General features: G+C 32.7%; 1 protein-coding gene across 3 annotated transcripts in view; it reads left to right on the plus strand.

Annotated features, from left to right (window-relative positions):
• The window catches only part of Kiaa2026 (KIAA2026 ortholog), an 88,370-nt gene that overhangs the window by 26,046 nt on the left and 43,813 nt on the right, over nt 1-18,511 (plus strand). For all 3 annotated transcript variants that reach the window (XM_047523980.1, XM_047523981.1, XM_047523982.1), the window contains one exon: nt 15,409-16,826. In XM_047523980.1, coding sequence (XP_047379936.1) covers nt 15,409-16,826 — 1,418 coding nt within the window. The remainder of the gene's footprint in view (nt 1-15,408; nt 16,827-18,511) is intronic.

Consider the following 18,511-nt stretch of genomic DNA (forward strand, 5'->3'; position numbering starts at 1 on the left):
GAAAAAAAATAAGCCTAAGGGACTGTTGATTAAGAAAACATGTTTATTACTGGTTAATTTCTGAGTAATTGTTTTCTTTAGTTTCCCTCAGCAGTATTTTATAGCTTTCAGTGAAACAGTTTTTAGTATATTTTGTTAACTTTTTCCATGCAATTGTTTATCACTTTAAAATTTAATTGGCAGTTATTTATTGGTAATATATACAGAAATACAAAAATTTTAGTGTAGTGACCATTTGTCTATTTTTTTATCTCAATTCTGTTAGAGTTTGCTTTAATTTGAAATTCTGTTAGACACAGACATACTTGTGATTTTTTTTGTGTTTATTACAGTATATGCTTTAATTTAGTGCAAACATCAGCTTCAAATAATGATATATTCGACTTCACAGTAAGCTTTTATTTCCCACTTCCCATCCATCATGCTGCAGTTGTCATACATTTTATATGTACATGTGTTACAAACCCCCAGTACAGTTACTGTGTGTGCTTTTCAAAGTCATTTATTGAAGAAATTTAAGAATGAAGAGAAAAAGCATTTTGTATTTATCCATACACTTACCCTTTCCAATAGTCTGCTTTCTTTTGTATTGATTCTTGATGCCTGCTGATATGGTTTTTCCATTGCCTAAAGAATTTCTTTTCATCAGTAAATCCCAGCCGTTTGGAAGGCTGAAGCAGGAGGATTGTGAATTCAAAGCCAGCCTCAGCAACCCTGTGAATCCTTGTTTCTAAATAAAATATAAAAAGGACTGGGGATATGAATCAGTGGTTAAGTGCCCCTGGATTTAAAAAACAAACAAACAAAAAGAATTTCTTTTAATATTTCCTGTGATTCGGTTCTATCAACAATAAATTCTGGATTTAGAAGACTTTTTTCTTTTTTTTTTTTTATTTATTTTTTTTTATTTTTATTTTTTTATTTTGTTTTACGTTTACATAGGGTAATGATGTTTATTTTATTTTTCCCCTCCCCCCCACCCCTCCCACCCCTCCCACCCCTCTTTTCCCTCTACACAGTTAGAAGACTTTTTTCTTTGTCTAAAAGTTTTTATTCTGCCTTATGTTTTGAAGGATTGAAAACACACATATTTATGACTCTAGGTTGAGAAATTATTTTCTTTTTTTTTGAGAAATTATTTTCTTTTCAGCATTGAAACACGACAATTTTATTATGCATTATTTTAGAGAAGTCTGCTGATGCTTCTTCTTTTAAATATATTTTAGTTGTCAGTGGACCTTTATTTTACTTATTTTTATTTAGCGTTGAGAATCAAACTCAGTGCCTCACACGTGCTAGGCAAGTGCTCTACCACTGAGCTGTAACCCCAGCACATGATGCTTCTTATCTTTGTTCCTCTGTATGTAATGTAGATCCTGTTTCTCTAAGTGCTTTTAAGTTTTTCTCTTTTATTATTTTTTAGCTATTTGTGCTGTGCACTTGGTGTGGGATTGTGTGTCTGTGCATGTATATTGCTTAAAATTCAGTTTACTTCTCTGATCCATAGGTTTTTCAGTCTTCCTTTCTGAGTTAGATTTTAAGATTGATGATCTTCTGCATTGTTCAGTCCAGTGATTTTTAAATTTCATATGTATTTTTTCATCTCTAGAAGTTACCTTTAGTTTTATATATGTGTATGTGTGTGTGCATCTTCATTTCTCTCACCACTGTGTTCATTTTATGTTTATTTTAATGTTCTTTTCCACTAACTCCATCATCTAGTGATTTCTATTTCTTTCTACTGACTGACATTCTTTTGGTCTTATCATACTTCGTGGCATGTCCAGTAATTTTCATTGAAAATTAGACATTGTGAATGCTTCTTTGTTAAGGATCTGGATTTTTTATATGCTCCCTTTACAGAGAGTGGGCTTTGTTCTTTCAGACAGTTAGGTTTCTTGTGGATTGGTTTGATAATCCTTTGAAGTTCAGGTTTTAATCTGTTCCAGGGTGAGTCTAGAATAGCTTTTACTCTAGTTCATCTTTACTACAGCATGATCCTTCTGAGATCTCCACTAAGTGTCCCTTCCATAAGTGATGACTGGTCATTTTTGCCAAACTTCGTAGGGTTTTATGCTATTCAGTCATAGGCTAGTTCTCAGCAAAGTCTCATGGGGACCCTTATATAGATATATGAAGCTCTTTTTCTGTTTGTCTTTCTTCTTTTTGGAATTATCTCACAACTTCCAAGTGCTTTGTCCTTCCTGATATCCATCCCTGGAACTCAGCTCCATTAGACTCTGTGTTCCCCTCCCTGTACATAGTCCAAAAAGTACCTTTAGTCAGAAAACTGGACAATTACAGTGACTGCCTCATTTTTTTTTACTCATCTTAATGATCACAGTTCTGCTCTGTTTCAGTATCTGAAAACATTTGTTTTATATATTTTATTCATTTGTGGTTGTTTACAGTTGGAGGGTAAATTTGATCCAGTTACTTCATCATGGTCATTTCCATGCACGAAAATGATCATTTCCATGCATTTCTTATGTTTTGACTACATATGTATATATTCATAGATAATATATAACGTTGCTTACATGTCTTCAATCATTGTATAAATGACAACTGTGTTTTCATTCAACATTTATGTATCTGAGCAATATCCATATTAAACTATTACATTTATTTCAAGTGCTGTTATAATAGTATTACATTATGAGACTGTATCACTGTGTATCCATTTACCAGATGAGATGGACACTTTGGATTTTTTCTGATATTTTGTTATTGTAGAATACCACAATGTGTATCCCTTAAGAATGGATATAGAGATAGATATATCAATGTGTATGTTTGTGTATGTGTGTGTTTTCATACTGGTAATCATGGTTATGACGAGTTCTTTAATGTTTTATGGTATGTTGCCAAAATAATGTGATCTTAGTGTTGTGAGGAAGTTATACTGATACTGTAGTTGCCATCACATGTGTTCTGTATAAAATGTTCAATAAATTATAGCATTAAAATGTTTTATTATGCATCTTTGACTTGAAGAGTAAACATATCTCTTTCTTGAAAATACATGAATAATTGAACTTTTTAATTCTAGTTACTCATAAGTACCATTGTTGTGTAATTCCATCTTCTTCTTAACTGTCTAAATCTCAAGTTTTTGTCACAGGGTCTCCTTTTCCCATGGAGACATATCTTTTGCCCAAATTTCTCCTTTAAGTTTCTGACCTACTTGCCTCCCTTCTGTGGATGGGCTATCAGTGTCATATCAGTATCTCACATCTGTCAGAAAACATGTATTCAACTTAGGATAATTCAAGGTTTATTTTTAAAGGGGTTGAAATATAGGCAAACATTAAGAGGTAAGGCTGTAACCAAGACAAGCAGAGGGAATAGTTACTGGTACCCAGAAGAGAGTAACAAAGAGACTGTTTGGAGAGAATTACCTTCTTCACAGCGCAAGGCAACCTCACAGAGAGTAAACCCAAGGAATATATACTTCACCTTATTTTCCTGTCTGTCTCTGATCACCTGCCAGGGCTTTCCATTGACTGAACTCAAGGAAAACCAGAGGATGAGTTGTCTTTTGAGACAGATAAATTTATACAGTGAAGGGGATGGAGAGTGGATTTGGAGGCAAACACAAGATGTTTGGTACAGATATGTTCTTCAAATTTATCATATCTAAAATTAACTGTGAATATCCCAGGTTTTCCTTTAAGACTTACTCTTACTTCTGTGCTCCCCGTTTTGGTAAATGGCATCACCATCAGTTGAATTGTGCAAGGTAGAAAACTGGTATTCATCCTTGACGTCTTCTTCTCCCTCATATACATATCAGATCTATCCTCAACTCCTGACAGCTTTATTTCTTACATCTCTCTTGAATCTGCATGCTTCTCTCTGTCTTCTGTTTTCATCCCATTTCCTTCACCTCTCACTTAGATGTTTGTGATCACTTAATTGATTTAACAGTGTCCATACGTGCCTCATTGAAACTAAATTTTTTGAAATGCAGATGTGATGTTCCACTTACCTATTAATTATCACCTCCTCAAAACAAAGCAAACTCATACAGAAACTTTAATGACTTAATAGTTTATAAGACCTTACTTTGCGCCTTTTGATCTCTGTCTCTCTAATGTTGCCTTATGTCATTCTGTCCTTCATTCTTACCATAGTGGTCTAATTTCCCTCTCTTCCATGCCAAGAAAATGTTCTAGATTTTGCATGAATCCAAATTTGGAGTTCACATAAAAGGGCATATATAAAATATAAAATGGGGACTGGGGTTGTGGCTCAGTTGTAGAGCGCTTGCCTGGCACATGTGAGAAACTGGGTTCAATTCCCGGCACCACATGTAAATAAATAACATAAAGATCCATCGACAACTAAAAATATTAAAATATATATATATATGTATGGTGACAGTTTTCTTTTAACCTGTATGTTCTAATTTTTCTAAAATGAGCATGCTTTTCTAATTGAAAATATACTCTTAAAATCTTAAAATTTGTACAGCGCCACCTAGCTAGTGGGATAGGCAGTTCAGTAAATGTCTTTGAGTCTGTTGTAAGATTTCTTTTGTGACCTCAGAAGAATGTGACATCTAGGCAGCAACTTGGGGTTCGATATATGGGAATGCTAAACAAAGCCTCCCTGCATATATACAATTACCCTATCTGTTGTGGTACCTGAAATTCTGTTAACCTATCAATTCTAGCAATCTCAAGTCAGAAACTAGGTGAAAATTATAGATATACATTTGGATCTGAAAAGAACTTTTGAAATCATAGGAAAGGTCATATTGGAAAACTGGGAGGTGCCAAAGATCTTAAAATTACTGTAGTTGTGCTTTAACCATGGTTTTTGTTTTTTTAATTAAAATCTTTGGCATAAGAAGTAAAAGAACAGGTTTTCTTCTTGTTAAATAGGTTAAAATCCCTTTAAAAATTTAAGATCAAGATAGCAAGCTGAACAATTTTTATACAGATGTTAAGATTTAAATATGAGAGCACTTTAATTTCCTTATTGGCATCTGATAATTTTTAGCTGGTTATCTGAGCATACACAAATCCAAAAATAATTTTTAAAAATCTTCCAAGTCCAACAGTTTAGTCTAATGAACAAATTTCTAGAAACATATGATCTTTAAAATCAAACCAGGGGGATATAGAAAACAAACATACCAGTAACAAGCAGTGAGATCAAAGAAGTAATTTTAAAAAAAGCCTTCCAACAGAGAAAAGCTCAGGACCAAGTGGATTCTTAGCTAAATTCTACCAGACCTTTAAAGAAGAACTAATGGCAGTGCTTCTCAAATTATTCCATGAAATAGAAAGGGGTGGAACACTTCCAAATTAATTCTATGAAGCCAGTATCACCCTGATACCAAAACCAGATACAGACACTGCAAGGAAAGAAAACAACAGACCAATGAACATAGATTTTAAAATCCCTACTAAAACATTAGTAAACCGTATTCAACAACATATTAAGAAGATTGTACAATAATAGAGTTCATTCCAGGGATACAAGCGTGGTTCAACATATGCAAATTAATAAATGTAGTTCACCACACAATTACTGGAAAAAAATCATAGTCAACAAATACATAAAAAACCTTTTCAACAATATTCAGCACCCATTCATAATAGAAACATTGGAGAAATAATGATAGGAGGAGCTTACCTCAACACTATAACAAACCCAAAGCCAACATCATAATTAATGGGAAAAACTGACTGTATTTCCTCTAACATTAGGAATAAGACAAGGAAGTCTACGCTTACCACTCCTACTGAATGTAATGCTTGAAATTTTAGCCAGAACAATTAGGCTTGAGAAGAAAATAACAGAAATACAAATGGAAAAAGAAGTCAAATTATTATTGTTGGCAGATGATATGATGTTATGTGTAGAAGATACAAAAAGCTCCTTCAGAAGACTTCTAGAACTAATGAACAAGTACAGAAAAGTGACAGAATACAAAATCAACATTTAAAAATCAATGACTTTCCTATACAACAATAATGAATCCTCTGGAAAAAAAAATTTAGGGGAAAAAAAATCATTCACATAACCTAAATTAAAAAAAAAAATTAAGAATAAAATTAACCAAGGAGGTGAAAGCCCTCTACAGAGAAAACTATAGAACACTGAAGAAAGAAACTGAAGATATCAGAAAGTAGAAAGACCTCCCATGCGCTTGGGTAGGCAGTATTAGTATTATCAAATGACCATATTTCTAAACACATACAGATTCAATGCAGTCTCCATCAAAATACCAATGACATTCTTCACAAAACTAGAAAAAAAATCCTAAAATTCATGTGGCAGAATAAAAGACCTAAAACAGCCAGTGCAATTCTAAGCAATAAATCACAATGTAGGAGTCATCACAAATGCCTGATTTCAAATTATACTACAGAGCGGTGGTAGCAAAACCAGCATAGTACTGGCATAAAAACAGATGCATAGACCAATGGAATAGAAAAGACAGACTCACACAGATATAGTCATCTGATCCTTGATAAAAACTTAAAAACCTACAATGGAGAAAATACAGCCTTTTTAACAGATAAATGCTGGAAATCTTGGTTATACATATGTAGGAGAATGAAACTAGAGCCTTCTCTTATTCCCTGCACAGAAGACAGCTCCAAATGGATCAGAGACCTAGGAATTAGTCCAGAAACTTGGCTTCTATATTTTTGGAAAATAAAAGCTAGCTATGATTAAGTGATTTATTTCCAGAATCTTGTATAACACAAAAATAACAGTGGCTTAATGAAATAGACATTTGTCATTTGTGCCCACCCAGCATTTTGAATAGCTTTCCTACCTTTTGGTAATTTCCTTATTACAAATCCTGACACCACAAAATAGATGCCAAAACATTTATATTCTCATACCCACAGCTGAAGTGGAGGCATATAACCAGGCAAATACTTCTTACTTGGAATTACATGGAAACAATATCAGTGGCAATAGTGGGCAAGAGAGTTTGTCTTTTGATGAAGGGAGAGATAGGAGTTTGTGGTTGTCCTAGTTCTTAGTATCAGAGGTATTGGCTATCTAGTCTTTCCTGGAGAAGTTCCTAAGTGTGATTGGGAGCATTTTCTGTCTTCGTGTCTTCTAAATTTGTTTCTCTAACCCTTAACAGAGCTTCTATAAACTCCTTAATAATCTTTAAATTACTTTTGTTTTAACTAGGAGCTTGTTGGCAGATAAGAAATTTGACTGACAAACGATATGAATGGTTGATTTGCCTAAAATATAATAGTATGTATAATAATATGTATTACTCATTTTAGAAAATTTAAGTAAATGTCTTTCCTTTTTTTTGCTTACATTGTATTTTTTCCTCAATTAATGGATTATTGTGGATTAAAATCTTTTTTCTAGATTATGCTCTCTTGTGGGGTTCATGTTTTCTCACTTTTTTGTATCCTCACACGTGGTAAATGTTCAATAAAAGTTTATAAAACTAGTAAGTTAGGAGACTTTAAAGTATAACTTTTTCCAAAGCTATTCACCCATTAACCGTATGCCTGCTGAGTTATATATGACCAAAATAACCTTAATTACAGCTTCTGTTCATATTTTACGTAGTGACAGGTAAATGCTCTCTAAGCCAGTAAGGAACACCAAGATGGTGCTCTTCATTTTTTGAGAACTTATGTATTCTATATATTGTGTACTAAACAAATGAATCCCAATTTATAATATCTAGTCTCTAGATATTGAAGAGGCTGCCATATGATAAAAGTAGTCTAGTAAACTAACACATTTTTTACACCTTGTGTTAAAATTCATATAAAGTCTTCCTTCTAAAAAGGACTTTTGGAAGTGAAATTATAACATTACCATGCTGCTAAGGATCAGGAGAGACTCCATATTCCTAGTTCCAAAGGGCTTCTCTGCCTTGGTAGCCTATATCAGTACTTTTTCTTTCTCACACCACACCTCTTTACTACCCATAGTCTAAGGCTAGATTACATTATTCTTCCTTGAAAGGCACAGTTTATGAGACAGAGCAGTGTGATTCGCAGCCTTTAAGTAACCTAAGGCAGTGCACATGGATGCCAGCATCACATTTTGACTGTGTCATGGTCCTTTCAGGCACCCAACAGAATGTGTGTATTTTATCATTGCCTAATATTCTTCCTTTCCAAGACTAGCCAATTGGTATTAACTTTGGTCTACAGGCAAACTGTGTATTTCCAGCTTTTACACTGACCTCCTATGAAAGTACGGTGAAGTTATCTTCTCACTCTTTTTCGTGTTCTTGGTGTATCTATGACATGATTAGTTTCTGAAATACCAAGTCACTAATCTGTAATGCTCAAAGCTTGCTTATCACTGCTTCAGGCAAAAACAAGTCCATAAAAGTTTTTTCATCTGTGTCAACTTCCCCTTTCATTTTCTTCCCCAAGCATTAGTTACTTTTTCACCTTTGAAAGAAGATATACTCTTCTCTATCAGAACATCAAAGTACTTAATTGATATCAGTCATTATGCATTGCCTTTAGAAGCCTAAGATGATTTTTCATTATCCTTTTCCCCACTTAATGCTGACTCTTTGTATCTTTTCTAGTATTTGGTGCTTCTTAATAGGTTGAACATGCCTGATTCAAAAATCAAAATGCTCTGACATGATACCAACAAAAGGAAAATTCCATATCTGGTGGAATTTGCTGAGGTAGGAGGATGGAAAGCTCAGGTCAGCCTGGGCAACTTAGACCCTGTCTCAAAATAAAAATGAAAAGAGATGGTGATGTAGCTCAGTGGTAGAGTTTGCCTGGCATGAGGCCCTGAGTTTAATTCCTATTACTGCAAAAGAAAAAAAAAAAAAAACACTTTAATCTGTGTGTGTAAGTTGTATATGAAACATAAATGAATCTCATTTCATTTATGGTTCCACCCCCAAGATCTCTCTCACATGCAAATGTTCCAAAATAAAAAACACTTCTGTCTCAAGCCTTTCAGACATGGATACTTGATTTATACCAATGAAATTCTACCATTCTTTGAAAAAAAATCTAGAGAAACTCAATTTAATGGCAAGATATGCATTATCTGTTATTCTAATATAAATAAGAACTTTAAATCACTTGACTAATATTCTTTCATTTTTGAAAAATTGATTTAAGGATTTTTAATTTTACAGGCTGTTAAAAGTAAAAGTTAGGAGTCATACAATGCTGTTAAACCTTCTAATAAAAGATAGCAGTCTCATTCCAACTGAACTTCAAGCCCCTGATTCAGAATAATCTATCTTAACTCTTACCTGTTTCTTCTGGTAATTATTTTCACATTTCTAAATAATTACTTATGTTACTGTTTCTTGATTTATTTTTATTTTTTAGTTTGGCATTATCTATTGACATCAATCTGTGGAAAATGGAGATTTAGTTCTTTTTACAACTGTTTCCACTGACACAAGTTACATGCTCTCTGTTATTAATTTTGATATCTTTTGCCTCATTCATCTTATACATTTTTATTGATTAATCAATAATTCAGCTCTCATTTTTTACTCCCAAACTAGACATTACCATTTTTTGTTAATGTAATGTATATCCCTATTTACTCATATAACTAATGATTTGTTTGTTCTCAGTCCTCCTTGTATCTTTCTGTGATTATTTTTCTTTCTCAAATATATCCTCCAGAAGTATTTTCTCTATATGTTTCAGTTTGAATAGTTTTCGCTTTCAAGTTCACTAACCTTTCTTCTTCCATGTCTAATCTGCCACTAATCTCGTTCTATGTGTTTATTTTTAGTTGTAGATGAACACAGTGCCTTTATTTTATTTATTTATATGTGGTGCTGAGGATCGAACCCAGTGCCTCACATTGTGCTAGGCAAGCACTCTACCACTGAGCTACAACCCCATCCCATTATTCTGAAAAAAATTTGAGATTTTTAAAATCTCAAACATTATAGTTTTCATCTCTAAAAATTCAATTTGGGTCTTTTGTAAATATCTTCTAAGTTAAGTGAACTTTTTTGGCCATAAAAATACTTTAATCAAACAAATTAATCAGCAGATTAATACTACTTTAATTTATTTGCTAATTCTAACATCTGTGTCATTCTGGGTCAGTTCTGACTGGTTTTTCTCATCAGGAGTCATGTATTGCTGCTTCCTTATATGCCTAATAGTCTTGGTTTACATACCAAACATTGTAAATTTTAACCTTTCTGAGTGCTGGATATTTTTGAAGTCCTATACATCTTTGTGAACTTTTCTCTGAAATGCAGTTGTTACTTGGAAACAGTTTAATAATTTTGGTTTTTTTTTATAATTTGTTACTTGGATTCAGAGCAATTCTTAGTCTCCATCTAATTATTCTCTACTTCCAAAGCAAGTCTTTCCTGAATATTCTACCCATCACCCTATGACTTGTGAGTCTAGTTTTCTAGTATGACTTATGGGAACAGGCACTGTTTTCTCCAGTATTTTGTATGGTTTTCCCTCACCTTACTTTGGATTCTCTCTCTCTCTCTCCCTCTCTCTCTCTCTCTCTCTCTCTCTCTCTCTCTCTCTCTCTCTCTCTCTCTCTCTCCTTTTTTTTTTTTTTATTATCTGTTTACATGCATGTATTGATCAGTACTCTGGATACTCCAGAGGTGCAGACCCTTTTTGCATCTCTGGTGTTCTCTTTTATGAAGCTTTCTCCTCTTTAATATTAAGCTACTTTGGTTTCTCTAGACTCTTGGCTTCTCAATTCAGAGGGTTCATGGGGCTTTGCCTGGTTGTCTTTTTTTTCTCCTTCCTGGCCTAGAAACACTCTCAAGGCAATGTTAGACTGGGGCAATTGATGGACTCACCATGTCCGTTTTTCATCTCTCAGAGATCACTATCCTTTGTTTGATGTTTATGTTCTTATTTTGTTGTTTTCTTGTGTCATTTTATGAACTTTATTGATTGGTGTTTAGTCAGTTTTAGTGTTGCTGATGTTTAGGTTCTTGAAAACAAATTTCTATGTATTTTATCAAGCTTTTGGTTTTCATTTTGTTGTTGTTATTTATTTATTTATTTGTTTGTTTGTTTGTTTCAAGCGGGAATGAATTTGGTTCCTTGGGTAGAAGCAGAAGACACTATACAGTTATTTTATCGTACTTGGAAATGTCTTTCTTTTCTAATTCTTTTTAGATATACATGACAGTAGAATGTATTTTGGCATACATACATGGATTATAACTTATTCTAATTAGGATACCATTCTTGTGGTTGAATATGATGTGGAACTACCACTGGCGTGTATTCATATATGAACATAAGAAAGTTATATCTGATGCATTTTATTGTCTTTCCTATTCCCATTCCCCCCTTTCCCTTCATTCCCCTTTGTCTAATCCAATAAACTTCTATTCTTCACCCTCCTCCTTATTGTGTGTTAGTATCTGCATATCCAAGAGGACGTTCAACCTTTGGTTTTTTGGGATTGGCTTTTTTCACTTAGCATGGTAGTCTCCAGTTCCATCCATTTACACGCAAATGCCATAATTTAATTCTTTATGACTGAGGAATAATTCATTGTGTATATACCACATTTTCTTTATCCATTCATCTGTTGAAGGACATCTAGGTTGGTTTCATAGCTTAGTTATTGTGAATTGATCTGCTATGAACATTGATGTGACTGCGTCACTGTAGTATGCTGATTTTAAGTCCTTTGGGTATGTAGCAAAGAGTGGGATAATTGGGTCAAATGGTGATTCCATTTCAAGTTTTCTGAGGAATCTCTAAAACTGCTTTCCATAGTGGTTGCACCAGTTTGCAGTCCCAACAGCAATGTATGAGTGTACCTTTTGGAAATATCTTTAAGTTACCCTGATCCATGAATGATACTTTAGCTAGTTATACAATTCTAGTTTGATAATAATATTAAAACAGCATTTAAAGATACTCTTCTCTTGTTTCTGGTTTATTTTGATGCTATTGGTAAGCCTCTCAGTTTTGTCTGTGGTGTATGTAATTTGTCCATTATTCTCCCTCAGGAAATGTAAGATTTTCTCTTTGTCTATGTTTTATTATCATGGGACCAAACATGGCATTCTTAATTTATTTATTTTCTTGGGCTTCCAGAATTAAGGATTTGTGTCCATTAGTTCTGGGAAGTTCTCAGCCATTATCCCTTCAAATAGTGCCATCATCAGTACCCTCCTACCTCTCTTCTTTATTCTTATTTTCTAGAGGTCCAGTTGGTTATATGTTAGATATTAATCTGTCCTTTGAATTTAATATTTCTTCCTTATATTCCATATTTTTATCTTTTTTTTGCACTGAATATTTGGAAACGTTTTTTAACTCTGCCTCTTCCTGTGTACATCAGCTATTTAACCATCCAATTTAGTTTTTTGTGTGTGTGTGTGTATGTGCTTGTACTTATTTCTCCGAGTTATTTTTCATATCTACCTTGACCATTCTGATGCTTTCTTGTTTATTATTTCCCTATTTTTGCTTTTAAGAATATTATTTATATTATATTTTGCTTCTAATAATTTTATTAACTGAAATTAGGTGAAATCTTGCAGTGAAGTCTTGAGGATCTCAGTTTTTCTGTTACGACATTTTTAATATGTATTTTCATTAATATATGATTATTTAGATTTTCATTCTTTTGTCAATTTTGTTAATTTGTGTTTTTCAAAAACATTGTCCATTTAATTTAAATTGACTCTTGGCATAAGGTTGTTCATAATACCTTTATAAAGTCTATATGATCTATTAAAAAAACACCTTTTTATTTTTTTATTTTTTGGTGCTGGGGATTGAATTTAGGGGCACTTACCCCACTGAGCCATATTCCTACACTTTTTTTTAATTTTTATTTTGAGACAGGGTCTTGTTAGGTTGCTTAGGGCCTCAATAAGCTGCTGAGGCAGGCTTTGAACTTGTGATCCTCCTGCCTCAGCCTATGTTGCTGGCATTACAGGCGTGTGCCACTATGCCTGGCCTCCATTTTCATTTTTGGTATAGGTTTTGTGTGTGTATGCTTTCTTGAGCAAACTTGCCAGGGATTTATCTGTTTTATCAGTGTTTTTTGAAAACCAACTTTTGGGTTTGGTAATTTTTTTGTTATACATTTGTTTTCTATTTCATTGATTGGCAGTGTTTTTTCTACTTTTTATAAAAATAAACACATTGTATTTTTAATTTTTATTCTTTTCTAAATATACTTTCTTAATCTATAAATTTAAAGGACTACTTTAGTTATATCCAAAACTTCTGACTACAGTATCCTCATCATTATTTGAAATATATACTGCTTTTTCTTTTTCTTCCCATTTGTCCTGTATTTTTTTCTCTTCCCTACTACCTTTTGTTATTTTTACCTTCCATGTTTCCATCTCTACTAATTTGAGTGTGTCATAAAGTCTATTTTAGTAGCTACCCTAGAAATATTCACATTCATTGTTAACTTATCAAAGTCTGATTAATATTTTTACCTCTCCCTAATTAATAGGACCTTGAAATGCTTTCAACTTTATAATCATTTTTTCACCCATTTGTTTACTGCTGTTGTAATGTTTTTTAATTCTTTTTAAACTCTGCATTTTTATCATTTTATGCTGTGTCTATGTAGTTTAATTTATTTATTACTGCTTTTCTTCTCTTTCCCCTTTGCTCTTTAGTCAGAGATCACTGTCCTTCACTGAAAATAGATTCTTTAGAATTTCTTAGATAAGGACTCTCTTAGTCACAAATATTAAATTTTTGTCTGAAAATATTTTTATCTTTACCTTTTAAAGATGATTTTGCTCTGAATGGACATTTATGTTGGCAGTTATTTTCTAATTATATTAAAGATATTCCATAATGTGGTATCTTTCACTATTTGCTATTTAGGAGTTATAATAAGTCTGTTCTTTTTTTTTTTCTTATAATTTCTGGAAGTTCTTTTTAGTTTCTCACTCAACACTTCTATTATAGACACAGTTTTCCTTGTAGTCCCCTAACTGAGGATAGGAGGATGGAAATGTTGTTTCTAGTAAAACCGTCTCCTGAGTGTATGGGCTTTTAGAATCCTAGCTGTGTATGGGAGAAGCCAATTCTACCAGTCTCTTACCACTCCCAATAGTAAAAAGTAAAATTTCTCAAAATTGAAAGCAAATTTTTAAAAAGTCAAATTTTATTAGGAATGCTTAGACTTGTTTATATCTCAAAATCACTGGTAAAACTTACTTTATTAATCTTACGTAATGAAATAAGACTGCCTGCTGTATCTAATAGTAAAGTAGCTGTAGTATGACCTCCTAACCAAAAACAAAAAAGTTGGCTTGTTCTATAAGACAGAAAGTCTCAATATTTGCTAAAGTAGTGTTCTTACCTTGTATTTGTCTTAATGGGTAACAATAGAATAGTATAGGAAATGTCCCATATTGATTTGTTTACACTTTTTGACTATTAAGAATAATACTGTGAACATCCATGTAGAAGTTTTTGTGTGGACAAATGTTTCCATTTCTCTTGGTTGTATACCTCGGAGTAGAGTTGCTAGATCACATGATAAACCTGTGTTTAAGTTCTGGAGAACTACACAGTTTTCCAAAACGCCTGTACCATGTACAGTATATGAAGTCTTCAGTTTCTCAACTTTTTCACCAATATTTATTATCTTTTTTCTAACAGCCATCCTAGTAGATATAGAGTGATATCTCATTGTGGTTTTGATTTGCATTTCTCTAATGGATAGCACTGTTGAAAGCATCATTTTATGTGCTTGATCATTTGTATGTCTTTGTAGAAATGTCTGCATAGTTTCTTTTGCCCATTTTTAAGTTGGGCTGTTTCTCTTTCTACAAATAAACCTGTTATTAGGTATATAATTTGCAAAATTTTCTCCATTCTGTGGGTTGTCTTTTTTACTTTCTTAATGATATCTTTTAAAAGTACAAGTTTCTGGTTTGGATGGTGTCCAATTTAGGTGCTTTTTTCCTCTTGCTTGTGTTTGGGTGTAATATCTAAGAAATATTGCCTAATCTAAGATCACAAAAATTTATACCTTTATTTTCATCTAGCTTAGTTTTTTAAATTAGGAAGGTTTTATAGAAGTGCCAGTAAAGAAACTTTTGAAGGAAAAAAAATCATTCATAATCTCATTATCTTACAAATTATGTTTTTTCAATACTATTGTCTCCTTGATCAACGTTCATTTATTTTCATTATTACTATTATTATTTGCTAAATAGATGCTCTGTTGTGTTCTGACATTTTCTGTTTATATGTAATAGTCATAATTTCAGTTTTTAAGACTACCTAGTATTATAACCTGTTTTTTCCCAATTTTTGTAATGTAGTTTCTTTTCTTTCTTGATAATTTTATTTTTTATTGATATATATTATTTAATATTGATAAATATAACCTAATTTAAATTTAGTGTTTCATATTACTTTCTACTTTAAGTAATAGTATAATTTGTTACTTTTTCTTTAGGCTTCGGGAACAGGAAAAAAAAGAAGCAGAAGAAGCTTGTCAAAAGGAAATAGAAGAATGGGAAAGAAAACTTCTAGCTCAAGCAGCGCCAACTTGTATGGAGAACATGTGGGAAATTCCAGCCATTGGGCATTTCCTTTGTTTAGCCCAGCAAATTCTAAACTTGCCAGAAATAGTCTTCTATGAATTGGAACGTTGTCTTCTGATGCCTCAGTGTAATGCTTTTCTATCAAAAATAATGACTTCTCTATTAAGTCCTCCCCATCGTAGACCTACCTTACATCGAAGACCTACTTTGCCTTATAGGGCCTGGGAAGCAGCACTGAGACAGAAAGTGCAGCAGTGGTACACTGCTGTAGGACAGACTGAAAATCCTGATAACTGTGCTGAAAAACTTGGGTTGTGTCCTCAGTTTTTTAAAGTTCTTGGAGAAGTTAATCCATTGGAAGAAAAACCTTTTCACGAACTACCATTCTACCAAAAAGTGTGGTTACTTAAGGGTCTTTGTGACTTTGTTTATGAAACACAAAAAGAAGTTCAAGATGCTGTACTTGGACAGCCTATACATGAATGCAGGGAAGTTATCCTTGGTTATGATTATTTGGAGAACGCTTATGTACATTTTCCACAATTCTGTGGTGCAGATGTACGGATTTATAAACAGAGACCTTTTCAGGCCCCAGAATTTCCAGTTCCACCCATTAAAATACAAAGAGTACCTCGTATTAAACTGGAGAAATTGAAGTGTGACTATATTAGTACAAGTATTGGAGATTATAAGTGTGGTAGAGAAGGCCTGCCCTCTACCTTCAAAAAAGAGCAGGAAATTAATTGTGATCCAGCTTGCTGCCCTGCTAAAATGAACTTTGATAATCATGACATCTCTGTTGAAATGGAAGTAGAGTCCAACTGTGAAATTAGAATTCACAGGCCCTGTGAAATTAAAAAAACTGATTGTTGTAAAGAAAATTTGGAGAAACCAGGGAGTCCAGGGGAAGTTACTGGCTTTGGAGAGCCACTTAGTCCAGGTGAAATAAGATTTATAGAAAATCAGGAAAAATATGGTGAAACTTCCAAAATAAAGACTGAACCCACTCCATTGAAAGAAAATGCTCTAAAATCTTGCCAAATACACGTAAACGGAAGTCACATTGATCATCCAGAAATTAACTGCCACAAAGTTGTAAGGGATATCCTATTAGAGCAGTCACTGCAGAGCCACAAGAAACTCAAACTAACTAAAATGAGGGCAAAAAAGAAGAAAAAGAAAAAAAAGAAATTGAAAGACGTTTTGAATGAAAACTTACAGAGAAAGCGTGAAGGTCTTCATTCTCTTGCTTTCAAGTCTTATAAACCTGAGATCCAGAATAAGTTATTCATCATCAAAAAGAAAGCAAAACATAAGAAGCACAAATCTGGTAAGCTAACACAAATGGGTAAGAATTGCATTTAAATATAATTCCAGTTCTTTCAGTTACACATCATGGAAGTGCTGCTTGACAGAATGAAATGCACATTTGTATGTGTATAAGGGTAAAGTTTTATTTATTTCCTATGATTATAAAACCCAGAGTAGAAGAGATTTTATATACTAACAAAAAAATTGGTGTAGTACATTTTAATTTCACTTTGGATTTGAACACATATGGACTTTATATTTTTACATTTCTTTCTATCAGTTTCTCTGCAGTGCTTGCCATCGCTTATGGTAAATGTTTGGGGATTTTTTTCTAGGTTAAAGACAATACAAATGTAGTAGAAAAAAAACACTGATATCAGAAGATATCATTCCCAGGACTCAAGTTCATAACAGCTAACAAACAAGGGTAGTAGTCAGATTATCTGAGTCTCAGTTTTTCCCATATATATTTTCAGTATCTCTGTTTTCCACATATATTTTATATCCCCAAAAATGTGAACTCCAAGAAGGAAATTATATTAACTAATAAGGCATTAAGCATATGTCTGTCAAAGAATTCATAAATCTTTCATCAAATTTAAATATCCTATATACTTGTCACCAGCATATTTAAACAACAAATATGGTATAAAGTCTTCAGTGGTTGGTTTCTGTACTCAGTGCTTTTGTTTTTCCTGTTGTCTGTCTTTAGGTCAGTTTATGTCTCATCATTAGGATAGATAAAAGCATGTGGTCAACTTTATTAACCTTAATAAAAATTTGGCTGTATTGAGGAAAAAATAAGAATTGTTTACCAGAATGACTTGTGGTTCATCAGTATTTGTGGATTTCAGGGTTTTTTCTCTTCTTTAAGTAGCAAAGTTAATTAAGATTTAACAATAGTTTGATACAGAATTGGCAAATGAGAGAATTTTCATTGGGCTAATAATGTAATAGGTACTCTACTGTACTTACTTAAGTCATTAAATATACTTCAGTATGTCTTAAAACATTCATGTAGTGAATCATTGGCAAAGAAGTACTATAACATTTATTACCAAAAATAGACTTAATTTGTTAGAGTGAAAATTTCAAAGTGTTCATGTCAACCCCTGAGATAAAAAGTTAGTGTTTTTAAAGTAAGTTTCAAAAAGAAGCCTTTTAAATTATACAAGCAATCAACTAGATTTTTATAAATTTAGTTTGATCTGTTTTGCTAGTTCACTTTGAAATGTTCATGTCTATGTCTAATACATTAAATAATATTTTAAATTTTGGAATTTTAAAAAAATTCTAAAGTATATAGTATTGTTTTATTAATATCATTGTCACCTAAAACCTTTTGTTAAATGTTTATTATATTGCCATTCATGTGTTCAAAAGCAATTATAACATGTCATTGTGTAAGATAAAGTATAAATTATAAAATGCTAAATAGTGGGTTAAAATGCATTTATATTGTAAGCAAATAAAATGTTACATTTTTAAAATTAAAGTTCAGGATGTTTGGAACTCAGAGAGAAAATGTATGGGCTTTTCATGACCAGTTCTAGACAAGTAAATGAAAACACTTGGAAGGCAAATATAGCAAGTGCTTGCATGTCCCCTCTGAGCCTTTAGAGAAGGCTCACATGCATAAACTACAAGAAACTTATGTACTTGTTTGTATACTTTGATTTTATCCTCAGAGCAAATTTTAGAAAG

The sequence above is a fragment of the Sciurus carolinensis genome, chromosome 14, assembly GCF_902686445.1.
Source record: "Sciurus carolinensis chromosome 14, mSciCar1.2, whole genome shotgun sequence".
In the NCBI taxonomy this organism is placed as follows: Eukaryota; Metazoa; Chordata; class Mammalia; order Rodentia; family Sciuridae; genus Sciurus; species Sciurus carolinensis.